Source organism: Sus scrofa, chromosome 5 (assembly GCF_054392235.1).
Source record: "Sus scrofa isolate SSC_HxYL_T2T_F1_AM1 chromosome 5, Sscrofa_HxYL_maternal_Yorkshire_Landrace_v2.0, whole genome shotgun sequence".
Lineage (NCBI taxonomy): Eukaryota > Metazoa > Chordata > Mammalia > Artiodactyla > Suidae > Sus > Sus scrofa.
In genome coordinates, this window is record NC_139387.1 from 90335629 (window position 1) to 90363208 (window position 27580).

The 27580-nt window shown below is 37.8% G+C and overlaps 1 protein-coding gene and 1 long non-coding RNA gene across 31 annotated transcripts in view; one reads left to right on the plus strand and one right to left on the minus strand.

Annotated features, from left to right (window-relative positions):
- Positions 1-6005, plus strand: part of LOC146403532 (uncharacterized) — a 45809-nt gene extending 39804 nt beyond the window's left edge. The window contains exons 3-5 of one of the 2 annotated variants that reach the window (XR_014804232.1): positions 1422-1539; positions 2038-2128; positions 2815-3254. This is a non-coding gene — a long non-coding RNA (uncharacterized LOC146403532). Of the gene's footprint in view, positions 1-1421; positions 1540-2037; positions 2129-2814 lie in introns of both variants that reach the window. The other variant, XR_014804233.1, reaches the window with a different exon arrangement.
- Positions 1-27580, minus strand: part of ANO4 (anoctamin 4) — a 445360-nt gene that overhangs the window by 22335 nt on the left and 395445 nt on the right. For all 29 annotated transcript variants that reach the window (XR_014804231.1, XM_084957412.1, XM_084957410.1 and 26 more), the window contains 2 exons: positions 6300-6452; positions 5132-5279 (listed from right to left, as the gene is read on the minus strand). Coding sequence is in view for 28 of the 29 variants with exons in the window: in XM_084957412.1 (XP_084813538.1) it covers positions 5132-5279; positions 6300-6452 (301 nt within the window). In the remaining variant the exon portion in view is untranslated. The remainder of the gene's footprint in view (positions 1-5131; positions 5280-6299; positions 6453-27580) is intronic.

Genomic DNA, 27580 nt, shown 5'->3' on the forward strand with positions numbered 1-27580 from the left:
AACATCATTCTGAGGACCCATGGGTTCTGTATGGTCTTGTTCTTGCTCAAGAAAAGCCACTGGTTTCATTGTGGCCTTAAAAGAAATGGCCTAAGCAGAAGGACCCCTTTGTTAAGTCACTCATGAGTGAAACATGCTCAGTGTGTGTGTAACATGCCCTACTTTCACTGGCAGCAGCCCCCCCCCATCACTCCTCATTCAAAATGATTTCTCTCTTACCTATTGACTACCTAGAACACGACATGAAAACAAATCAGTGCCTTGATGATGATTAGCTGTCACAGGGAGTAAGCCAGTTTTGTGAAATACTGAATAGAGCAGAGTCTTCTCTGGAGCTGAGCTGTGGGAAGGGAAAGGTGCTCTGGAAATTGGCAAAAAACAGGCCCCACGCTGCAATGGAATAATCACAACCTCTCCTACACTCTTCTCTCACAAAGCAGCCCTGAGCTTTACTGAGACTAAGACTGTCTAATGGCTGCTCTATTAAAAAAAAACAATAACAACAACAAAAAATAGGAGTTCCCATCACGGCTCAGCAGTAGTGAACCTGACTAGTATCCATGAGGATGCAGGTTCAATCCCTGGCCTCACTCAGTGGGTTAAGGATCCGGCATTGCTGTGAACTGTGGTGTAGGTCACAGATGCAGGTCGGATCTGGTGTGGCTGTGGTTGTGGTGTAGGCTGGCAGCTGCAGCTCTGATGTGACCCCTAGCCTGGGAACTTCCATATGGGTATGGACCTGAAAAGAAAGTAAAAATAAAACAAAAACTCAACTGAGAACCTAAATTCAAATGAAATACCTGTCTTACAGCCTGAACACCTTACCCTCAAAATAAAGAGGATACATTGTTGAACTATTTATTAAGCATATGCATATAATGTCAGTCATAAATCAAGCTGAAAATGTGCCTTTGGTGGGTGTGTACTTCTCCTGGGTGCAAAACCTTATACGTGGAACTAGTTCATGTACACAGAGTTGTCAGCTGTGTGAGTCTTCTTTCTAAATCCTGTCCAAACTCAGGGAAGAAGAGGGGGTGCTCACACTGAGCTGTTGGGACATTTCTCTAATTCTTTTCACTGTGGTCGTGGTAGAGTCTTAGCTTGTCAACATCAGACAGTTGAGACCATCATCAATTCAGGGAAATGAGGTTTCCCACACTTCATTGTATAAAGTTCAGCCAATGGCATCCCCGTGTCAACTTGGCAACCTACTGTTACAGCAGGAAGGCCACAGGCAACAGCAGATCCCAGGTCTGCTACTCAGTTTGCTGGCAGGAGGTCTATGTACCCTCACTGTGACACACTGCCCGCTCCAACTGAGAGAAGGACGAGGCTACTCTGATGATCAAGGAGAAGTGAGAGGAGTGGAGAAAAAAGCATCAAAGGAAGGGTCTCCTTAGAATGTAAAATAATGAAATCAGTTTTCTTTTTTCTTTTTTGGCCACACATGTGGCATGTGGAAGTTCCTGAGTCAGGAATTGAACCGCTGCAGTGACAAGCTGGATCCTTAACCTGCTGTACCACAAAGCAACTCTTGAGGTCAGTTTTCTTAAGAGGCTTGGAGATGGTCTCTGAAGCCATTTCTAGGACAGGAGATTCAGCAGATGTCTCATGAAAGGGTGGCATTGTTTGAATTAGAATGCAAACCTTTCCCAAGTAACTCATGAGAAGACGATTTCATTTGTGAAAATGTGAGAAATCTGGTTTTAAAAACATTCATTACTTATTTCTTTCTATTCGTTACTATGGGGGAAAAGGATGAACTAGTGATTATCAATTACAAAGGAGAGAACAGAACTAGAAGTTGACTTTTGAGTTTGGAGATTCCAGATCAAACTCACTGCAGAGTGTCTTTGAATTCTGCTACTAAATTTGCTTTTGAGGTTTCAGGCATTGTGACTCAAAGAGCAAGGGGGTAGAGCTGAAAGGGCAAAAAAGGGAGGGGCAAATAAGGTTAGGAGTATGCACTGAAAGTCATACGTGCTTCGTAGTTAATAAATGACTAATTTATTTGTGAATTAAATTATAAATTTATAGATAACAAATTAGTGAGAAAAGAACAGAAGAAAGTGGACCTCTAACTGAAAATGTCAGATGTTATGAAAAAGGAAGATTAGACCATTGAACTGTAAGTTTTATCTTTTGAAATACACCTTTGCAGTTGGTTATAGTATTGATCTGTTTGATTTATGGCTTAGATAAAGACATCATTTACAGTTCATTGAGGTATCTGTAGCTCATTTTGTGAAAATGTGAGCACCGTGTCCTTGACCAAGGCTCGAACTCATTATGTTATCACTATTTCTATAGGAAAACCACCTTGATTTATATTACTGTATCAGGTATATACCTCACAGTAATTCTAAGACCTGCCTTTATCATTAGAGAATGTTCCCACACTCTAATCCATGTGTCTCTGATAACAAAGTAAACTATTGTATTCTTTGAGGGTGAGGGATCAAACTGGTAATTTGTGCTTTCTGGAGAAAAAAATTAGTTTGCTGATTGAAATTTTAACTCTGAATGACAGAACTATTTTATACTATACATCTTCAACTTTACTTCACAATTTCTGTCTCCTGATGTCTGCCCAGAAGTGATTTTAATTCCCCAAAGGCCTTTCTGAAGGGCTCCTGGGAAGATACCCTGATAAAGGAAGTAGCTTCATTTTGCAAACAATGAACAGTCTGATCATGAGCGGCTGGAAAGACAATGTCTTAAGAGGGAAGATGAAAACATTTAAAAAAAAAAATCTTGGGGCACCCACTGTGTGGAGACCAATGCCTCAAACTACAGTATTCCTTCCATGTGCAGATTTGGCTGGAAAATGAGACTGCCTTCCCCACTGTGCTGCTGAAGACGTGTTGACTGAGCATCTGTGAGAGCAGAGAGCCTGTGGTTGGAAGGCACAGCCAGGAACAGAAGCATAAGGACAGGGGGCATGTGAACTGAGGGTCCTTGGAAATTGGAGTGAAGCCCTCATTCATGGAAGAGCCAGGGACACTTGAAAGGTAAGGAGACATGGAGGAAGCCTGGAGTTTTGGAGAGAGGTAATTGGTTTCGTAGGAGTACTTTTGATTTAGGATCCATTTACATTGAAATAGGGCATTTCCACAGCCGGATTAAACCTTAATAAGTGGGATTTGACTATGACTGTGCATGCTACTCCAGAAACCTAGGACATCTGAAATTGGACAATGCTGCTCCTGAGTTCAGTCATCTCCGAAGTATTTCTAAATGAGAAAAAGAAAAAACCTTCAAATAGATAATAGAGTAGCTGGTGGGGCAGAAAATAAGATTCATGAGGAAACATACCCAAATGTAACTATATGAAAACAAGAAAAATGACCCATGGATTAGAAGATAAAAAGGAGATCTATAAATACTGAAGGGGGCAAAAGGCTCTTAAGAGAAAGGCTGTTTTAAAAAAAAAAAAAGCCTGGAGAGCCCAATAAAAATGAATTGAGGCAATTTAGATAAATTCTAATCACCAGGAACATTGTCTCAAGTCTTCTAGGCTGTCAAAATTCTAAAGATTGTATTCAACTGCATGTACATGTTCCCACATTTATTTTTTTGGTTGCCTCCAGAACAAGGCAGGTTTCACCACACTTAAAATAGAGGTGGGGGGAAGGAAATAACCATCAGGATTTAAAGCCCAGGGAGTGGACTGTTAGATGCATTGGAATATCACTCAGTGGCCGTGTCCCCAAAGGCTGTGAAGTTCAGGATGGGGAGTGTGGTATGGTCCAGGCTTCACCTTTATGTGCGCTCCATCAGTTACTCTGCCTTGTGATTCTGGATTTAACTTCGCAGTCTCTTTCTGCTCTTGAAAGTGAAAGTAGTGTCCTGCTCCCACATTGTTTTGAGAATCAAATGCAAAACATACGTGAAAGTGGGCCAAAGGTAAGCTTTTGAGGTTAAGTCCAGCAGAGAATGTTGACAACAGTTACCGTTAGAAAGAAATGCATGCATAGTACAACATAAGTATTTAAATCTCTTAAAATGGGATGGTGTGTTCACTTCAAGTTGCTAAATAACCAGTATTTAATGGCCACATGGTTAGTGAAGTAAAGAATTTTACAGAAACTTCCTCAAGAAGCTGGATTGTGAGGTTGACCTCATTCAGTCATCCATGCCTTTGAGCATTTCTGTAGCATTGATAACAAAACTGGACCTAGGCCAGGTGTCCACAAATTCAGCTACTTGATTTGGTGGCACTGTACTCTTTGGGGACTAACTGAACTACAGTGGCTAAAAAGGATGAATTAGTTTGGCTTAGACTACTAGGAGGTCAGGGCTGCTTGTATGAAGATGCAGTAGCCCAAGTGACATGATTTCTGGGCACTGAAAAGACTCTGATTCCCAACATACATTCCACTCTGACCTACCAGGTATTTAAATCCCACAGTTAAAATTAGATTATTTTGACATAAGCCAAACAGGTCCCCTCCATTAAAATATTGTTAGAACTTATCTTTTTTCCAAGCATATCGAAATGAAATCCAGGGGACATGTTATAACTGTGCCTAGGTTTTAATCTGATCAGAAACACAGAGCCCTGGCTTTTGGAATCATTGAGGTGATGCCATAGACCTGAGCTCTCCGGGAGCTCTCACCCAGTTTGACTGTGGTAATAGAGGTCAAGTCAATAGCCAGGAAAGAATCACTCATTACTTATTCCATATATATGTATGAGTACCTTGTGGGTATGGGACACATGGGTGTGCATTTCCCGTATAAAATTTGCAGAATCCCCATATAATGGTACAAGGGGAATCAGATTGTAACTGTCCTCTGATAAACTCATAAACAATACATCATCTACTGCTTTTTTTTTGCTGCACACTTTAGCAGACCACACATTTCTGAATTCACGGTGTGCAGGAGTGGGGAAAATGATGGAGGGCTGTTCTCACATTGGAGTTCATCTAAAATTTGTATAACTTGTATGAGCCCTCCACCCCTTCTTTGCCTGAAAGAGTTATTACATCATAATTCCATCTCCCTCACCACAGGCCTTCTTGTCTTGGGCTTGTGGCCCATGAACTCCATGGCAAAGTGTTCAACAGCACACAATGGCTAGGAAATGGAGAGTTCATGATGGCTTTATGGTCATCATGAAACTTACTTTTGCCCAGCTTCTCCTTGGCCCGCACAAGGTCCATACTTGTAAGCATACACCAAGCGAGGGATAAAGTCAGATGTGATCGCGATGACAAATGCGTTGGTAATAACAGAGAGAATTCCAATGCCTTCAAGAATTCCATACCAAATGCCTATTCAAAGAGAAGGGTTGAATTAATTCCAGACACAACAGAGGTAATAAGTGTGAAGACAACTGGGGTAACTAATTTTCAACAATCCTTTCCATGGGTCCTTCCATCATCTCAAATACTGATACCTGCAATGGGGAGTAAGAATTTATAATTGCGAACACATTGGCATGGAAGGAGTTTGTGTGGAAGTGCAAATACTCATGACTTAAAAACTCAATCAGGTTCAGACATAAGCAGAGAATCCTGGTGGATGATAAGGCACCAAACATCACCTGAGAAGACTGGCATACATAATATCCAGTTGCCACTGGACTGGGAGCTCCTTCAAAGTACTTATAAAGTCCCTCACGTTCATCTTTATGGGCCAAGTTCCTGATGCACTGACCCCAGAGTAGGTGCTCATTGAATGTGTGTTCGTTTCATAGGGAGGTTAAAAGACCACTGTGAGCTAAGCACATGCACACTGAATTCTCTTCCACATATGGTGGCTGTGCATTGGCTGCTCTCTCCTAAGGACCAGATGCAGAAATGAAGAAAAGATAGTCTCTGATCTCAGCCAGCTCCTGAGAGGCTGCCCCTGATTCAACCCAGCATCTCTAGGCAAAAACAAAAGACCATCTCTGCCTTTAGAAAAACTGGGTCATGCTTCCTGTGACTCAGGCAAACATTTAGGGAAGAGCAAAACAAAGTTAAGCAAATGGAAGATCCACTTTAAAAAGAAAAAAAGTGATGATAAATCAAAATTTTAGATTCCAAAGTCTTAGGACAGAAACAACTACATTGAGAACATTTTAAAGTACAAATTCTCAAGCATTCTCTGGAAGTTATAAATTTCAAAATAAGTAGCTTTATTTCTTATCTAATACTATTTAAAGCTAACATAATTATTCTTTTGCAAGAGTTAGTTGACTTATCTTACATGGAAACCATATGTAAAAAACCTATAGTTGGTGGTGGGTGTTTTTATTTTATCCACCACATGGATAATATCTTTTAAAAATACCCCCAAATCCAACTTACCTATGTCTTTGGCCCTTGAAGCTAAAGGTCGCCTCCACTGTGTGACAAATTTGTAAGCGTCAAGTCGAATTTCAATTATGTTATTTAGTAAGGCCAGAAGTGGTGCTAGGGGGAAAGCTGCCACAAAGATAGTTGTGAATCCAAACTGAAGAACTAGGGAAGGAAAAAGGAAAAATGAAAAAGAGTATTGGTTGTCCATTACTATTTTCAAAAGGATAATAATCTGAACCTGTGATGTTTTTAACCTCTATTTTTTTCCCCAAAGCAGAGGGTACATCTCTTCTAGAAAGTTGGCCAGAACACTTGAAAAAGAGGTATTCTCTTAACCTGGATGCAGTGGCATCCTCGAACAGTGATCATACCTAGAGTCCAGGTCTTATTTTCTAAATACCATTCTCTAATAAAAGGAACCAGGGCTCCTTGAGATATGGCAGAGAAAAAATGAGATTAGCCTGGAATATCTTGTGATGCCAGAAAACTAAGAAGTGCTTGAGAAATGATAGGGACACATCAATAGGACACAGGACGAACTTGAAGGAGTTTCCAATGGCCAAAGCTGCAACAATTTGTACAATAAAATAAATAATGATAGTATTGAATTACAACCCAAAGACTTAATATCCAAGTCCATACTGATAGAAATACTAGTATAAATAAATACCAATATAAATGGGGACAGCTCTTTCTTATGATAGAATTTTAATTAATAAAAGTAGAAGGAATGACTAAAAATAGTCAAACATGACAGTAGTAATAGTTGCAGGCAAGAATCATCAAAGAGGAGTTTCTGTTGTGGTACAGTGGGTTAAGGACCTGATGTTGCCTTTGTGAGGATGCAGGTTCAATCTCTGGCACTGCCATGTGCTGTGGCATGGGTCACAGATGCTTCTCAAATCCAGTGTTGCCATGGCTGTGGTGTAGGCCTCAGATGAAGCTTTGATTCAACCCCTGGCACAGGAACTTCCATATGCCACATATGTGGCCATAAAAAGAAAAAAAACCATCAGAAATGCTAAAATGAATGGGAGGAATTATATTGAAAAATAAGATTTGTATATTGTCAAAGTATCTCCCTACATGGTAGTATTTTCAAAGGAAAAATAGTGCGTTTACAACAGGGAAACCTGATAGATATCACCTTAACCAAGGGATCCAAGTTAATATCATCAACAATAAGGCATACTGACATTATGCCTCTGAGATGATGAACTGAGGACACAACATCCTGTTTGTGGAATTCTTGCCAAAAGTGCATAACCTTAACCTAATCATAAGAAAACATTAGATGATCCCAAATGGACAGACCTTCCACAAAACCACAGACCAGCTCTTTTTTTTTTTTTTTTTTCCCCTTTAGGACTGCAAGTGGGGCACATGGAAGTTCCTAGGTTAGGGGTTGAATCTGAGCTGTAGCTGCTGGCCTACACCACAGCCATAGCAACACCAGCTCCAAGCTGTGTCTGTGGCCTATTCCACAGTAAATTAGTAAATTAGTTATACATACACATTTATCCATTCCTCTTCAGATTCTTTTCCCATATTATGTAATAACCTATTCCCATATGCAATAGTTAATTACATAATAGAGTAGAATTCCCTTTGCTATACAGTAGGTCCTTGTTACCTGTTTTATATGTAGTTGCGTGTATATGTCAGTCCCAACCTCCTAATTTATTCCTCCCCCTGACTCCATATTTATCCTTTGGTAACCATAAGTTTGGTTTTGAAATCTGAGTCTGTTTTTTTGTTTTGTAAGTTATTTTGTATCATTTTTATTAGGTTCCATGTATTAGTGATCTCATATGATATTTGTCTTTCTCTGACTTCATTTAATATAACAATTTCTAGGTTCATACACGTTGCTGCAAATGGCATTATATCATTCTTCTTTATGTCTGAGTAATAGTGCATTGTATTTATGTACCACATCTTTTTTATCCATTAATCTGTTGATGGACATTTAGGTTCCTTCCATGTCTTGGCTATAAATAGTACTGCTATGAACACTGGAGTGCATGTATCTTTTCAAATTAGTTTTCTCAGGATATATGCCCAGGAGTGGGATTGCTGGATCATGTGGTATTTCTATTTGTAGATTTAAAGGAACTTCCATATTGTTCTCCATAGTGGATGGACCAGCTTACACTCCACCAACATTGTAGGAGGATTCCTGTTTCTCAACACCCTCTCCAGCATGTATTGTTTGTAGACTTTTTAAAAAAAATTTGAGTTTTTACCTTTTTTTTTCTGCTGTACAGCATGGTTGACCCAGTTACACATACATGTATACATTCGTTTTTCTCACATTATCATGCTCTATTATAAGTGACTAGACATAGTTCCCAGTGATACACAGCAGGAGATCTTTGCTAATCCCTTCCAAAGGCAATAGTCTGCATCTATTAATCCCAAGCTCCCAATCCATCCCACTCCCTCCCCCTCCCCCTTGGCAACCACAAGTCTATTAACCAAGTCCATGATTTTTTTTTTCTGTGGAAATGTTCATTTGTGCTGTATATTAGATTCCAGATATAAGTGATATCATATGGTATTTGTCTGGTATTTGTCTTTCTCTTTCTTACTTCACTCAGTATTAGAGCCTCTAGTTCCATCCATGTTGCTGCAAATGGCATTATTTTGTTCTTTTTTATGGCTGAGTAGTATTCCATTGTGTATATAATACCACATCTTCTTAATCCAGTTGTCTGTCAATGGACATTTGGGTTGTTTCCATGTCTTGGCTATTGTGAATAGTGCTACAACGAACATGCACATGCATGTGTCTTTTTCAATGAAAGTTTTGTCCAGATATATGCCCAAGAGTGGGATTTGCTGGGTCATATGGTAGTTCTATGTATAGATTTCTAAGGTACCTCCATACTATTCTTTATAGTTCCAGCTTAACATTCCCACCAACAGTGCAGGAGGGTTCCCTTTTCTCCACATTCCCTCCAGCATTTGCTATTTGTGGACTTATTGATGATGGCCATTCTGACGGGTGTGAGGTGGTATCTCATGGTAGTTTTCATTTGCATTTCTCTAATAATCAGGGATGTTGAGCATTTTTTCATGTGCTTGTTGGCCATCTGTATATCTTCTTGGAGAAATGTCTATTCAGGTCTTTTGCCCATTTTTCAATTGGGTTGTTGGCTTTTTTGCTGTTGTATAAGTTGTTTGTATATTTTAGAGATTAAGCCTTGTCACCTGCATCATCTGAAACTATTTTCTCCCATTGTGTAAGTTGTATTTTTGTTTTCTTTTTGGTTTCCTTTGCTGTGCAAAAGCTTATCAGTTTGATGAGGTCCCAATGGTTTATTTTTGCTTTTATTTCTGTTGCTATGGGAGACTGACCTGAGAAAACATTTGTAGGGTTGATGTCAGAGAATGTTTTGCCTATGTTCTCTTCCAGGAATTTGATGGTGTCTTGTCTTATATTTAAGTCTTTCAGCCATTTTGAGTTTATTTTTGTGCATGGTGTGAGGGTGTGTTCTAGACTCATTGCTTTGCATGTAGCCGTCCAGGTTTCCCAGAAATACTTGCTGAATAGATTTTCTTTTTCTCATTTTATGTTCTTGCCTCCTTTGTCAAAGATTAATTGACCATAGGTGTCTGGGTTTATTTCTGGGTTCTCTATTCTGTTCCATTGGTCTGTATGTATGTTTTGGTACTGGTACCACACAGTCTTGATGACTCTGGCTTTGTAATATTGCCTGAAGTCTGGGAGAGTTATGCCTCCTGCTTGGTTTTTGTTCCTCAGGATTGCTTTGGAAATTCTAGGTCTTTTGTGGTTCCATATGAATTTTTGGATTGTTTGTTTTAGTTCTGTGAAAAATGTCATGGGTAATTTGATAGGGATTGCATTGAATCTGTAGACTGATTTGGGTAGTATGGCCATTTTTACAATAATAACTTTTCCAACCGAGGAGCATGGAATATCTTTCCATTTCTTTACATCTTCTTTAATTTCCTTGATTAATGTTATATAGCTCTTGGCATATAAGTCCTTTACCTCATTGGTCAGGTGTATTCCCAGGTATTTGATTTTTTTGGGGTGCAATTATAAAAGTTATTTTTTTATTCCTTTTCTAATATTTCATTGTTAGTATACAGAAATGCGACTGATTTCTGAATATTAGTCTTATATTCTGCTACTTTGCTGAATGTGTTGATCAGTTCAAGCAGTTTTTGGATTGAGTCCTTAGGGTTTTCTATATGTAGTATCATGTCATCTGAATACAGTGACAGTTTTACCTCTTCTCTTCCTATTTGGATGCCTTTTATTTCTTTTGTTTGTCTGATTGCTGTGGCTAGGACTTCCAATACTAGGTTGAATAACAGTGGTGAGAGTAGGCATCCTTGTTTTGTTCCAGATTTTAGTGGGAAGGCTTTCAGATTTTCTCCAATGAGCATTACATTTGCTGTGGGTTTGCCATAAATGGCTTTTATTATGTTAAGGTATGTTCCCTCTATACCCACTTTGGTGGGAGTTTTGATCATGAATGGATGTTGTACTTTGTCAAATGCCTTCTCTGCATCTATTGAGATGATCATGTGGTTTTTGACTCTTTTGTTAATGTGGTTATGACATTGATTGATATGCATATGTTGAACCATCCTTGTGAACCTGGGATGAATCCCACTTGGTCGTGGGGTATGATTTTTTTTTTTTTTATATGTTGTTGGATTCGGTTGGCTAAAATTTCATTGAGAATTTTTGCATCTATATTCATCAGAGATATTGGCCGATAGTTTATGTTTTTGGTGGTATTTTTGTCTGGTTTTGGAATTAGGGTGATGGTGGCATCATAGAATGTCTTTGGGAGTGTTCCTTCTTCTTCAACCTTTTGAAAAAGTTTAAGGAGGATGGGTATCATTTCCTCTTTGTATGTTTGGTAGAATTCAACTGTGAAGCCATCTAGTCCTGGACTTTTATTTGTAGAGAGTGTTTTTATGACATATTCAATTTCATTTCTATTGATTGGTCTGTTCAGTTGATTTTGTATCTTGCAACTTCACTGAGTTCTTTGATGAACTCAAGCAGTTTTTTGGTAGCATCTTTAGGATTTTCTATGTATAATATCATTAACTGCAAACAGGCACAGTTTTACTTATTTCCCAATTTGGATTCTTGTTATTTCTTTTTCTTCTCTGACTGCCATATCTAGGACTTCTGAAACTACATTGAATAAAAGTGGTGAGAGTCAACATCCTTGTCTTGTTCCTGATCCTAGCAGAAATGTTTTCAGCTCTTCACCATCAAGAATGATGTTAACTTGGAGTTCCCGTCATGGCTCAGTGGTTAGTGAACCCGACTAGCACCCATGAAGACATGAGTTCGATCTCTGGCCTTGCTCAGTGGGTTAAGGGTCTGGTGTTGCCGTGATCTGTGGTGTAGGCCACAGAGTGGCTTGGATCTCATGTTGCTGTGGCTCTGGCATAGGATAGTGGCTACAGCTCCAACTGGACCCTTAGCCTGGGAACTTCCATATGCTGTGGGTGCAGCCCTAAAAAGACCAAAAGACCAAAAAAAAAAAGGGAAAGAAAGAAAGAATGATGTTAATTGTGGGTTTGGCATATATAGCCTTTATCATGCTGAGGTAGGTTCCCTCTATTCCTACTTTCTGAAGAGTTTTTGTCATAAATGAGGGTTGAATTCTGTAAAAAGCTTTTTCAGCTTCTATAGATATCATATGTGATATATGAGATATATACATACGTACATATATATATATATGTGTTTTTTTGTTTGTTTGTTTTTTGTTTTTTGTTTTTTTTTGCTTTTTAGGGCCACACACAAGGCATATTGAGGTTTCCAGGCTAGTCTAATTGGAGCTGTTGCTGCCAGCCTACACCAGAGCCACAGCAACACCAGATCTGAGCTGCATCTGAAGCCTACACCACAACTCATGGCAACACTGGATCCTTAACCCACTGAGTGAAGCCATGGACTAAACCTGCAACCTCGTGGTTCCTAGTCGGATTCACTTCCACTGCACCATAACAGGAACTCCAATCATATGTTTTTATTCTTCAGTTTATTGGTGTGGTATAAATCATTGATTGATTTGCAGATATTGAAAAATCCTTGCATCCCTGGGATAAATCCTTCTTGGTTGTAGGATATGATCCTTTTAATGTATTGTTGGATTCAGTTTGCTGATATTTTGTTAAGGATTTTTGCATCTATGTTCACTAATGATATGGGCCTGTAATTTTCTTTTTTTTTTTTGGCTGTTTTTGTCTGGTTTTGGAACCAGGGTGATGGTGGCCTCAACGAATGAGCTTGTGAGTATTCCTTCCTCTGCATTTTTTTTTTTTTGGAAGAGTTTCAGAAGGATAGGTGTTGATTCTTCTCTAAATGTTTGATAGAATTTGCCTTTGAAGCCATCTAGTCCTGGACTTTTGGGGACATTTTTAAATCACAGTTTCAATTTCAGAACTTGTAATGGGTATAGTCATATTTTCTATTTCTTCCTGCTTCAGTCTTGGAAGGTTGTACCTTCTAAGAATTTGTCCATGTCTTCTATGTTGTTTACTTTATTGGCATACAGTTGCCTCCTTGTATTTCTGTGGTGTCAGTTGTAATCTCATTTTTCATTTCTAATTTCATTGATTTGAGACCTCTCCCTCTTTTTTTTCTTGATGACCTGGCTAAATGTTTATCAATTTTGTTTGTTTTCAAAGAACCAGTTTTTATTTTCATTGATTTTTTTTCTATAGAACAGTAGTCTTAAAATGTGTCAAGATCATGAGAAAGAAAGATGGGCGGAAACAAAGGAGACACAATATCTAAATGCAGTGTTAGATGCTTCATGGATCATGGACAAGAAGAAAAAGAGTGGAAAAACAAGCAATATTCAAATAAGATTATGAGTTAATAGTATGGTAGTAATGTTAATTTTCTGCTTCAATACATATGTATGATATTAACATTTGGGGAAACAAGGTGAAGCGTATATAGGAATTCTGTACTATGTCTCTAACTTTGCAAAATAAAAAGCTTAAAAAAAGGCAGTCCTTGATGCAAAACAACCAGGTGGCATTAATTAAAATTTTTCAAAAATGCAGTTTACTGGGCATCACAAACTCCAAAAAAGCACTTGACTGAATGAATATTTTCTACTGTTTTTACTTTTTAAACCTTATTTTAGAAAGTAACTACAAAACAGTGACTAACACATATACCACTTTCTATAAAATAAGCCCTATTTTAATTACTTCACCTATTTTAACTCATATTTCACAAAAACCCTATTATGTAGATATTAGTATTATCCTTATTTTACAGGTGAGGAAACTGAGGCACAAAGAATTCAAGTAACTTGCCCAAGACACATCAGTAAGAAGCAATTCTAACATGGGTGATGTGATTCTAGAGTTCTGAAGAGTGCATTTACCTCATCTCTGTGACACTGCCACCTCTAGGTGTCCCCTATCTTTGGTCACATTCATACTCAGTGCCTATGCTGAGTAGCTCTTCAACCACCATGGGCATTCCCCTCAGTTTCTCCCTTGGTTCCATTTTTTCCCCCCTGACTTCCACCATTGCTTGGGTGAGTCCATCTGCTCTCATAACTTCATTATTATCTCTCTGATGAGGATTCCCAATTCTCTCTCTCTAACCCTGACTCTTCTCAGAGCATTTCCAACTTGTCTGCTATTATGCTGTAGAAGCAGCACTTTCCAAACCAATCTCCCAATCTCATCCTTTAATCTGCTTCTGTCTCTCTTCCCCACCTCCCCTCAGAACTGTCTTACATAACAACCAGGTGTTAGCTAGCTCAGCCTTGAGAACTATTAGCCTCCAATCCCAACAATTAATTACTCCTCAAAAAATGTCTCTCATCTCTCCCTCCTCTCCACAGTGCCCAAATTGGACTCCAATTTTCTGACTGACTACTCTGCCTCAGACTTTGAACCACTTCCCCATTACACTACTGTCAGTATTGGTTAAAGCTCATCATTTCCTCATTGCACACTGTCAGTATTGGTTTCAGCCCATCATTCATCACCTTCCTACTCAAAATGTCTCATTATGGAGTTCCCATTGTGGCTCAGTGAGTTAAGAACCTCACTAGTCTGTGAGGATGTAGGTTTGATCCCTAGCCTCACTCAGTGGATTAAGTATCCAGCATTGCCTCAAGCTGTGGCACAGGTCACAGATGCAACTTGGATCCAGTGTTGGTGTTGCTGTGGCCAGCAGCTACAGCTCCAATTCAGCCCCTAGCGGGGGAACTTTCACATGCCTCAGGTGGGCCGTAAAAGGAAAAACAAAACAAAACAAAAAAACAACTTCAGTAGATTCCATTACCTGTAAACTAAATCTCAAACTTTTTGCTGTGCCATTCAAGGATCTTCCAAATCTCACATCCAAACATGTCCCATGACCCAGACAGATTTTCCAAATAATCCTCTACCTGGCCACACTACACTTCTAGGTCATGTCGTGTACTTAGTATTTCTGTTCATACTCTGGTGAAATTCTGTTCTTCCTTCAGGGGCAAGCTCAAATGTGCCCTCTTCTGGAGTTTTCTATAATTGTAATTAACCATTGTTCACTCTGTAGCTCCCACACTCTGTTTACCATCATAAAACTTACATTTTGTCTTGATTTTAAGGCTTTTTGTGTGTATAGTATCAGGTCTTATGTTTATTTTTGTGAGTGGTGTAAGATATGGGTCCAGTTTCATTTTTCTGCATGTGTTTATCCAGTTTTTCCAACACCATTTGTTGAAGAGAGTATCTTTTCCTTAGTGAGTAGTCTAGGTTCTCTTGTCAGCAAGTAGTTGACCACATTTGCAGAGGGCTTAATTCTGATCTCTGTATTGTGGTCTAATGGTCTCTATATCCAATTTTATGCCAGTACCATACTGTTTTTACATTACTCTAGCTTTGTAGTATCGCTTAAAATTAGTAAGTATGATACCTTTGGATTTATTCTTTCTCCCTAGGATTACTTTGGCTTGGAGACTTTTGTGGTTTCATAAAAGTTTTGATTGTTTTTCCTATTACTGTGAAATTGGTATTTTGATAGATTTTTTGTTTGTTTGTTTTTTGCTTTTTAGGGCTGCTCCCACAGCATGTGGAAGTTCCCAGGCTAGGGGATGAACTGGAACTACAGCTGCTGGCCTGCACCACAGCCATACTAATGCCAGACTTGAGCCACCTCTGTGACCAACACCACAGCTCATGGCAACGCCGGATCCTTAACACACTGAGTGAGGCCAGGGATGGAACCCGCATCCTCATGGATACTAGTTGGATTTGTTTCTGCTGAGCCATGATGGGAACTCAGAGACTGTTGTGTTGATTCCATAGATGAGTTTGGACATTTTAACAGTGTTCTTTCAATCTTTGAACACAAGAGTTTTTCCATTATGTCTTCTTTAGTTTCTTTCAACAAAGTCTTATAGTTTTCATCACATATTTTTTACTTCCTTGGCTAAATTTATTCCTAGGTATTTTATTGTTTTTGATGCTATTGTTAATGGGGAAGTTTAATATCTTTTTCAGATATTTCATTGTTAGTGTATAGAAATGCAACTGATTTTTGTGTGTTGATTTTATATCTCACAATTTTACTGAATTTGTTGATTAGTCCCAAGGGTTTTTTGGTTGAGTCTTTGGGATTTTCATATATAAAAATCCCATTATTTGCAAATAGTGACAATTTTACTTCTTCCTTTCTAATTTTTATGCCTTTTAGTTCTTTCTCTTACTTAATTATTCTAGCTAGGACTTCCAGTACTATATAAAATAAGAGTAGTGAGAGTGGGCATCCTTGTATTGTTCCTGATCTTTTTCTGAGGAGCAGCTTTCTATTTTCTCCATTTTGTATAATGTTAATGTTAAGTTTGGTGCATGTAGCCTTTGTTACATTGAAGTATGTTTGTTCTATACTCAATCTGTCAAGGGTTTTTATCATGAAAGGATGTTGAATTTTTACAAATGCTTTTCCTGCATATATTGAGATAATCATATGATTTTATATATTATTAATGTGATACATTATATTTTTTGCATCCCAGGGGTAAACCCCACTTGGTTATGGTATACAGTTATTTTAATGTGTACTTCAATTTGGTTTACTAATATTTTGAGCATATTTTGGTTTACTAATATTTTGAGAATTATCAGGGATATTGTTTCAGAGTTGTCTTTTCTTGTAGTTTCCTTATATGACTTTGATATCAGGTTAACTTGGCTTCACAGAATGAGTTTGGAAGTGTACCTTCCTCTTTAATTTTTTGTAAGTATCTGAGAGGACTTGTATTAATTCTTTAAATGTTTGGTAGAATTCACCAGTGAAGCTGTCTTGTCATGGGGTTTTCTGTGTTGGGAGGCCTTTGGTTTCTAATTCAACCTCTTTGCTCATTTTTTGTCTTTTTGGATTTTCTACAGAACATTTCATCCAACAGCCTTGGATGGTAGGTTGTGTTTCTAGAAATTTATGCATTTCTTCTAGGTTATCTAATTTGTTGGCACAGTATTGTTCATAGTCTCTTATCCTGTGTATATTTTTGTAGTATCAGGTTTTTTTGGGGGGAGTGCATGTGGCTTGCCTGCAGCATGAAGAAATTCCTGGGGCAGGGATCCAGCCTGTTCCACAGCAGTGACAATGCTGGATCTTTAACCACTAGTATCAGTTGTAATGTCTTATTTTTCATTTCTAACTGTGAGTCTTCTCTTTTTTCTTAGTCTAGCTAAAGTTTTGTCAATTATGTTCATCTTTTCAAAACCCAGCTCTTGGTTTCATTGATTTTTTTTCTACTGTTTTTCTGGTCTCCATTTCATTTATTTCCACTCCTAACTTTGCCTTTTGGTGATAGATCATTTGAGATCTTTATAATTTCTTAATGTGTGCATTTATTGTTATAAGCTTTCTTCTTGGAACTTCTTTTGCTGAATTCTTAAGTTTTGATAATGTTGTATTTCCATTTTTTATTTGAGATAATTTTTTATTTCCTTTTTGAGTTCTTTGACCTACTGGTTGTTCAGAAATGCATTGTTTAGTTTCAACATATTTGTTGATTTTATAGCTCTCCTCATGCTTTAGATTTTAAATTTCATACCATTGTGGTCAGAAGAGATAGTTGGTATGATTTCAGAGTCTTCAATTTGCTAAGATTGATCTTGTGTCCTATCATATGATCCTGGAGAATGTTCCATGTGTATTTGAGAAATTGTGTATTCTCTTGCTATTGAATGAAATGTTCTGTAGACGTCTATTTAGTCCATTTGATTTAAAGTACGCTTCAATTCCAGTGTTTCTTTGTAATTTTTTTTTAATTCAACAAAATGAGGTTTATTGACTTGTTACAAAAAGAGAGGGCAATTTGAAGGAAATGTGAAGTGCTGCTCACTATACAGCTTTAAAATTTATGTCTCCACCAGGCAGCACATTCACCCAGTCCCTGATGGTGTATGAATATGCACAACACACTTCATCTTCAACTGAGCAGTGTAAATAGCAAAGTGTAATGTGAAACCAGCTTGATTTACTCATAGAGTAGTACTTCCACACTCTACCACATCAACTTATAGAATGATTTTAACCAAACTGGACATAGTCACTTTATTGTAGAGAAGTCCAAAAGGTACGATGAGGAAGCATTGCTACTTGGAGCTCACTCTGGTTGTGATTTGATTGTAGATAAGCTGAGACTATCCAAAGTGATCTGCTAGGCTATAAAATGCTGCCAGTTTACACTGCAATAATATCTCCCCTTTGTCATAGGCAATAGAGTCAGACCCTCTTGGTAAAGAGTCACTATACCAAGACTCATGTTTAAGGCAGCCATCCCATCCTTAGCTGCTGGGTAGACATCCAGTACATTTGTGGTCATAAAATCTGCTATCTGCTGTACTGGCAATAGGTGTGTGTGATTCTTCTTTTTAAATTGTTCTTGTATTATTGATTCCAGTTCTTCTGCAGAATCATGGACATTCTCTTTTTTTTTCTCCATCATGTTAAAGTCCTGGTGAAGGTCTGGTACCATGTTACTCACTCACAAGTATTCTGGATTGTTCTAATCCACCCTGTAAAAATACTTCCTTTGTGAGGGGCTGCAGTTGGGGGTGGTGAGGTCACCACTGCAGCCCAAGTATCACTTCATTGTGCTATCTTTCTAGGTTCCTCAGGGGTGAATCATGGGAAAATGCACAGACTCCTAGGTCAGAGTGCATCCACTGCCTGTCTGCTCTGGCTCAGGCTCTGCCCCCTGCCTGCAGCATGTAACACCACCCACAGCCCCAACCTGCACAACCTCCACCCTCTTTGTTAATTTTATGTCTGGATAATTTGTCCATTGCCTACAGTGTGGTATTGGAGTCCCCTACCTATTACTGTATAGTGTATTTCTCCCTTCATATATGTTAGTATAGTTGGCCCTTGAGCAACAGAGGGGTTAGAGGCCCCAACTGTCTATGCAGTTGAAGGTCCACATATAGCTTTATAGTCAGGACTTTATATACATGGCTACGCAACCATGGGTTCAACCAACTACACATCATGTACTGTAGTATGTATTTATTGAAAAAAATACACATATAAGTGAGTCTGTATAGTTCAAATCTATTGTTCAAGGGTCAACTGTATTTGCTTAAAATATTTAAGTGCCCTGATATTGGGGGCAAATATATTTATGATCATTATATCTTCTTGGTGTATTGGCCCTATTTATCATAATATAATGACCTCCTTTGTCTCTTGTTACTGTTTTTAGCTTGAAGCCTATTTTATCTAAGTATGGCTACCCCCACTTTCTTTTGGTTTCAATTTGCCTTAAGAACCTTTTCCCATCCCTTGACTTTGAGCTTATGTTTGTCTTTAGAGCCAAAATGAGTTTCCTATAGGTAGCATATTTTGGGTCATTTTTTAAAAAAAATTCATTCAGGCATCCTTTACCTTGGTATTGATGAATTCAATCCATTTACATTTAGAGTGATTATTATTATTTTTTGTCTTTTTTTTTTTGCTATTTCTTTGGGCTGCTCCTGCAGCATATGGAGGTTCCCAGGCTAGGGGTCGAATCAGAGCTGTAGCCACTGGCCTACACCAGAGCCACAGCAACACGGGATCCGAGCCACGTCTGCAACCTACACCACAGCTCACAGCAACACCAGATCGTTAACCCACTGAGCAAGGGCAGGGACCGAACCCACAACCTCATGGTTCCTAGTCGGATTTGTTAACCACTGCGCCACAATGGGAACTCCTAGAGTGATTATTGATATGTAAGGACTTAACACTTCAATCATATCATTTGCTTTCTGGTTGTTCTGTTTGTTGATTTTTAGAGCCACACCCGAGATATTGGAGGTTCTTAGGCTAGGAAGCTGGAGGGGTAGCCACCAGCCTACACCACAGCCACAGCAACACAGGATCTGAGCTGCGTCTGCAACCTACACCACAGCTCATGGCAACACCAGATCCCCAACCCACTGAGCAAGGCCAGGGATCAAACACATATCCTCATGGATACTAGTTGGATTTGCTTCCTCTGCCCCATGAAGGGAACTCCATTGTTTTGTTTCTATATTCCTTTTGCCCTGTGTTTCTGCCTACCTCTCTAAGTTGGTGCTTTTCCATGGTGATATTCTCAGCCTCCCCCTTTTTTATGTTTGTTGAATCAACTCTAGACTTTTGCTTTGTGGTTACCATGAGGTTTACATACAATATCTCATGGATAAAACAGTCCATTTGATGGTGATAGCAACTTATCTTCATTTGTTTTATAATAGTCCACTCTTTTACTCCTCTCCTTTTATATTTTTAATGTCACAATTTACCTCTTTTTATGCTATGAATTTAACAGTTATAGTAGCTTTAGTTTTTTAATGCTCTTTTCCTTTCTTTCTCTTTCTCTTCTTTCCTTTCTTTCTTTTATTTTCTTTCTCTTTGCTGCACCTGTGGCGTGTGGAAGTTCCTGGGCCAGGGATTGAACCCAAGCTGCTGCAGTGCCAATGGTGGATCCTTAATCTGCTGTCCCACAAGGGAACTTCAAAGCTCTTTTCCCTTAACTTTTATAGTATAGTAAAGTGGTTAATATACCATTCTAATAGAAAGTAACAGTTTCCTGTTTTTCACCTTTATCAGAGTATGTGTATTTTCATATGTTTTTATGCCACTGATTAGTTTCTTTTCATTCAGCTTGAAGGACTTCTTTCAGTATTTCTTTCAAGGTAGGTCTAGTGTTGGTGAACTCTTTCAGCTTTTTTTTTTTTTTCTAGAAAAGCATTTATTTCCCCCTTATATCTGAAGGATGATTTTGCCAGATAGAGTATTCTTTGCTGTCAATTTTTATCTTTTAGCACTCTAAATATGCTATTCTACTTGCTCCTGGACTGTAGGATTTCTGCAGAGCAATCCACTGACAGCCTAATGGGGATTCTTTTCTATGTTACTTTTAACCCCCCTGGCTGCCTGTAAGATTGATTATAACATGGGATGGTTTCATTATAATGCGTCTTGGAGAAGGTCTCTGCATTGAGATAAAAGCATGTTGTGGTGGCTTTGTGGACTTGTGTGTCCCATTTCTTCTCCAGGTTTGGGTACTTCAAAGTTATTATTTTAAAACAAACAAAAAAAAACAACAATGAACTCTCTGCCCCCATCTTCCTCCCTCTGGTACACCAATTATTCTTAGATTTGTCTTTCTGATCAAATCTGATAGGTCTCCAATGCCTCAATTATGTACTACCTTGCCCTTTAAGAACAAGTCTATTGATCTGTGCTCTCAGTGATGTTCTTTTCCACCAGAAAATGTTTCTCATGCTGTTCTTATGCAGCTAAGAAGGTGATGATCAAAACTGCAATGAGGTATCACCTCATTCAGTTAAAATGGCTATCATTAAAAAATATACAAATAATAAATACTAGAAATGGTGTAACAAAAAGGGAACCCTCCTACACTGTTGGTGGGAGTATAAATTGGTACAGCTGCTATGGAAAACAGCACAGAGGTTCCTTAAAAAAATAGTTGCAATCCCACTCCTGGGCATATATCCAGAGAAAACTCTTAAATCAAAAAGAGACATGTTCATAGCAGTACTATTTACAGTAGCCAAGACATGGAAACAAACTAAATGTCCATCGACATATGGATGGATAAAGAAGATGTGGTATGTATACACAATAGAATATTACTCAGCCAAAAAATGAAATAGTCATTTGGAGCAACATGGGTGGATTTAGAGATTATTATACTAAGTGAAGTAAATCAGAAAGAGAAAGACAAATACCATATAAACTTTTTTTTTTTTTTTTTTTTTTTTGCTTTTTAAGGCTGCACCCATGGCATATGGAGGTTCCCAGGCTAGGGGTCCAATTGGAGCTATAGCTGCCAGCCACAGCCACAGCCACAGCAATGCAGGTTCTGAGCTGTGTCTGTGACCTAGACCACAGCTCATGGCTATGCCAGATTCTTAACCCACTGAGCAAGGCCAGGGATCGAACCTGCAACCTCATGATTCCTCGTCGGATTTGTTTCTACTGCGCCACGATGGGAACTCCAGTATCATACAACTTACATGTGGAATTTAAAATATGATACAGAAGTTCCCATCATGGTGCAGTGGGAATGAATCTGACTAGGAACCATGAGGTTGCAGGTTCGATCCCTGGCCTTGCTCAGTGGGTTAAGAATCTGGCATTGCCCTGAGCTGTGGTGTAGACTGGCAGCTACAGCTCCAATTTGACCCCTAGCCTGGGAACCTCCATATGTTGTGGGTGCAGCCCTAAAAAGACAAAAAGACAAAAAATAAAACATTATATGAATGAATTTATAAAAGAAACAGATGCACAGGCATAGAAAACAAACCTACAGGTACCAAAGGGGAAAGGGGGTGGTGGAGGGATAAATTGGGAGTTTGGGATTTGCAGATACAAACTACCATATGTAAAATAGGTAAACAACAAGGTCCTACTATATAGCATTCAATATCCTGTAATAAACCATAACGGAAAAGAATATGAAAAAGAATGTGTGTATATATAACTGAACCACTTTGCTATACACCAGAAGCTAACACAACACTGTAAATCAATTATACTTAAAAAAAAAAAAGAGATGATCACTTCAATGTATTCACAAGTTAAGCCAGGCTGGTGTGGGGTAGTTTTTATAAAGCCCAGTCTGCCTCCATGGCTGTAATTGAGAACCTGGTGGGTCTTTATTTCAGTCCTGACAGAAAGCAAGAGGCTCAGTTCTGTTCTTGGGGAGGTTTTATAGCAAGTTTCTTAGCCTCTTGCCCATCACATCTTCAAAATATTACATTATTCGAGATAAAGAATGACTTCATTACTAGGTATTCTTTTTGATGTGATGGTAAATGGGCTGGTTTTCCTAATTTTTCCTTCTCTCTTTCATTGTTAGTATGTAGAAATGAGAGCTATTTCTGTGTATTAATTTTTAAAAAAATTTTTTTGAATTATTTCCCCATTACAATTTTTCTTCTACTGTACAGCATGGTGACCCAGTTACACATACATGTACACATTCTATTTTCTCACATTATCATGCTCCATCATAAGTGACTAGACATAGTTCCCAATGCCATACAGCAGGATCTCATTGCTAATCCATTTCAAAGGCAATAGTTTGCATCCATTAACCCCAAGCTCCCAATCCATTCCACTCTCTCCCTGTCCCCCTTGGCAACCACAAGTCTATTCTCCAAGTCCATGATTTTCTTTTCTGTGGAAAGGTTCATTTGCGCTGTATATTAGATTCCAGATATAAGTGATATCGTATGGTATTTCTAACTTATTTCACTCAGTATGAGAGTCTCTAGTTCCATTCATGTATTGCAAATGGCATTATTTTGTTTTTATGGCTGAGTAATATTCCATTGTGTATATATATACCACATCTTCTTAATCCACTCATCTGTTGACGTGTATTAATTTTATGTCCTACAAATTTACTAAATTCATTGATGAGCTGTAACAGTTTTCTGGTAGCCTCTTTAGGATTTTCTAGGTATAGTATCATGTCATTTGAAAATAGTGAGCGTTTTTCTTTTATAATTTGGATTTCTTTTATTTCTTTTTCTTGTCTCACTGCCATTGCTAGGAATTCCAAAACTATGTTGAATAACAGTGGTGAAAGTTGACATCCTTGTCTTCTTCCTGATCTTAGCAAGAATTCTTTCAGCTTTTCACCATTGAGAATTATGTTGTATGTTTGTCATATATAGCTTTTATTATGTTGAGGTAGGTTCCCTCTATTCCTGCTTCTGAGAGTTTTTATCAGAATTTTGTCAAAAGCTTTTTCTACATCTATTGAAAGGATCATATTGTTTTCATTCTTCAGTTTGCTGATGTGGTGTATCACATGATTGATTTTCAGATACTGAAGAATCCTTGCATCCCTGGGATAAATACCACTTGATCATAATGTACAATCCTTTTAATAGATAGTTGGATTTGATTTACTAGTATTTTGTTGAGGATTTTTTATGTTCATAAGTCATTTTGAACTTTTAATTTTCCCTGTAATTTTCCCTTTTTTTGTGGTATCTTTGTCTGGTTTTGGTATCAGGGCACTGGTGGCCTCCTAGAAAGCTTGGGAGCATTCCTTCCTTTGCAGTTTTTTGGAAGAGTTTCAGAATAGCTGTTAATTCTTCTCTGAATGTTTAATATAATTCACCTGTGCAGCCATCAGGTCCTGAACTTGTTTTTTTGGAAGTTTTTAAATCAGAGGGTTTCAATTTCAGTACTGTGATTGGTCTAGTCATAATTCTTCCTGGTTCATTCTTGGTAGGTTGTTCTTTTGTAAGAACCTGTCCATTTCTTCTAGATTGTCCATTTTATTGGCATATAGTTGTTGATAGTACTCTCTAATGATCCTTTGCATTTCTGTGGAGTCAGCTGTAACCTTTCCTTTTTTATTTCTAATTTTAATGACTTGAAACCTCTCCCCTTTTTTTTCTTGATGAATCTGGCTAAAGATTTATCAATTTGGTTGGCCTTTTCAAAGAACCAACTTTTGGTTTCATTGATCTTCTCTGTTGTTTTCCTTTCTCTATTTCATTTATTTCTGCTCTGATTATGACTTCTTTCCTTCTGCTAATTTTAGGCTTTGTTCTTCCCTCTCTAGATGTTTTAGGTACAAGGTTTGTTTCCTGAAATAAGATTGTATTGCTATAAACTTCCCTCTCAGAACTGCTTTTGCTGTGTCCCATAGGCTTTATGTCTTTGTTGTCATTTGTCTCAAGTATTTTTTGATTTCTTTGTATTTTTGGCCTCCAGAGTTTGTGGTTTTTGCTATTTTTTTCTCATAGTTGATTTCTAGTCCCATAGCATTGTGGTCAGAGAAAAAGCTTGAAATAATTTCCATTTTTAAAAATTTACCAAGGCTTGATCTGTGGCCCAAGATGTGATCTATCCTGGAGAATGTTCAATATGAACTTGAGAAGAATGTATATTCTACTGCTTTGGGATGGAATGCTCTATAAATATTAAGTCTATTTGGTCTAGGGTGTCATTTAAGGCCGGTATTTCTTTATTGATTTTAGAGACAAAAGATCTGTACTCTGAAAACTGTAAGAGGCTGATGAAGGAAATCAAAGTTGACACAAATAGATGGAAAGATATACCATGCTCTTGGATTGGAAGAATATAGTCAAAGTGACTATACTATCCAAGGCAATCTACAGATTAAATTAAATCCCTATCAAATTACCAGTGACATTCTTCATAGAACTAAGACAAAAAAATTTTAAATTTGTATGGAAATACAAGAGACCCCAAATAGCCAAAGTGATAATGAAAAAAATGGAACTGGAGGAATCAGGCTCCCTGACTTAAAACTATACTACTATATATACTACTAAAACTTAAAACTATACTACTATATATATACTACTATAGTCAACAAAACAGTATGGAACAGGCACAAAAACAGAAATGTAGCTCAATAAAGTTGGAGAGAGAGACCAGAAATAAGTCTAAGCACCTGTGGTCAACTAATCTATGACAAAGGTGCCAAGAACATAGAATGGAGGAAAGATAGTCTCTTCAATAAGTGATGCTGGTAAAACTGGACAGCTACCTGTAAAAGAATAAAATTAGAACATTCACTAACACCATACATAAAACTAAACTCAAAATGGATTAAATACCTAAACATAAGGCCAGATACTTTAAAACTACTAGAGGAAAACACAGGCAGAAGACTCTTTGACATAAATCACACCAAGATCTTGCTTGATCCACCTCCTAGACTAATGACAATACAAACAATAAACCAGTGGGACCTAATTGAACACAAGGCTTGTGCACAGCAAAGGAAACCATTAAAAAACCAAAAAGACAACCCACAGAATGGGGAAAAAAAATCTTTGTGAATGATGCAATCAACAAGGGCTTAAAATATACATACAAACAACTCATCCAGCTCAACAAGAAAAACCAAATAACCCAAGTGAAAAATAGGCAGAAGACCTAAACAGGTATTTCTCTAGAGAAGACATACGGATAGTCAATAGGCATATGAAAAGATGCTCAACATCACTAATAATTAGAGAAAGGCAAATCAGAACTTCAATGAGGTAACACTTCACCCCAATCAGAATTGCCATCATTAAAAAATCTGCAAATGCTGGAGAGGGTGTGGAGAAAAGGGAACCCTCTACACTATTTGTATGAATGTAAGTTAGTGCAACTATTATGGAGAACAGTATGGAGGTTCCTCAGAAAACTAAAAATAGAATTACCATATGATCCAGCAATCCCACTCCTGGGCATCTCTCCTGACAAAATTATAACTCAAAGATACATGCACCCCTATGTTCATTGCAGCAATATTCACAATAGTCAAGACATGGAAACCTAAATGTCCATCAACAGATAAATGGATTAAGAAGATGTGGTACATATATATGATCAATACTACTCAGCCATAAAAAAGAACATGGATACAACTAGAGATTCTCATACTAAGTGAAGTAAGTCAGAAGGAGAAAGACAAAATGCCATATGATATAACTTATATGTGGAATCTAAAATATGGCACAAACGAACCTATCTCCAAAACAGAACCAGACTCATAGAGAACAGACTTGTGGTTGTCAAGCAGGACCGGGAGGGAGTGGGACAGACAGAGTTTGGGGTTGTTAGATGCAAACTATTACATTTAGAATGGATAAGCAATGGGGTCCTACTGTACAGCACAGGGAACTATATCCATTTTCTTGTTATAGAACATGATGGAAGACATAAACATATATATATGTCATGTATCTACATATCTATGTATGACTGGGTCCCTGTGCTGTACAGCAGAAATTGACAACACTCTAAATCAAATACACTTAAATAAAAATTTCAACTCAACAGTAAGCTAGAATAATCCTAAACTGCTTTCACATAATATAGCTTCAAAAGGCATAAATAAAAGTGGACAGAACTAGAAGGAGAATAAGTCCACAGTCATACTTAGGAATTTTAATACCCTTTTCTTAGTAACTAGTAGATGAACTAGGCAAGTGAAAATAAGGAATATAAGATTTGAACAACACAATTAAACAACCTCACCTAATTGATATACATAGAATATTATGCTAAACAGTTGCAGAACACACTTGAAGCACTTATAAAAATAGGCAAATCACAGGGACATAAAACAAATCTCAATATGTAGTAAATGACTAACAGAGTATCCTTTGACTACAGGTGACTTAAATTAGAAATCAGTGACAGGGATAACTAGAAAACCCTCAAATGTGTTCTATTAAGCAACGCATTTCAAAAACAAAAAAAACTAAGTCAAAAATAAACTACAATGGTATTATAAAATGCCTCGATGAAAATATAGCACATCAAAACTTAGAGGATACAACTATAAAATAGCTATAAAGCAGTATTCATGGAGAAAAATTTTATCTCTAAATGCCTAATTCAGAAAAGGAAGTTGAAAATCAGTGACTTAAGCTTCCTCTGAAGATGTTTGGAAAATAAGAGAAAATTAGGTCCTAAGAAAGAATAAGGCAGGAAATAAGAGCAAAAAATGAATGAAAAGATTATTATTAAGCCTGTAGCTGGATTGTTAGAAAAAGTACAAATTACGAAATTATTAATGAGAAAAAGGACATCACTATAGACCTTGTATACATTAAAAGTTATTAAGAGGGAAAATACCATATGATGTCATATATATGTGGAATCTAAAATATGACACAAATGAACCTATCTACAAAACAGAAACAGAGTCATAGACTTAGAGAACAGACTTCCGTCTGTCAAGGAGGAGGGGGATAGGAGAAGAATGGATTGAGAG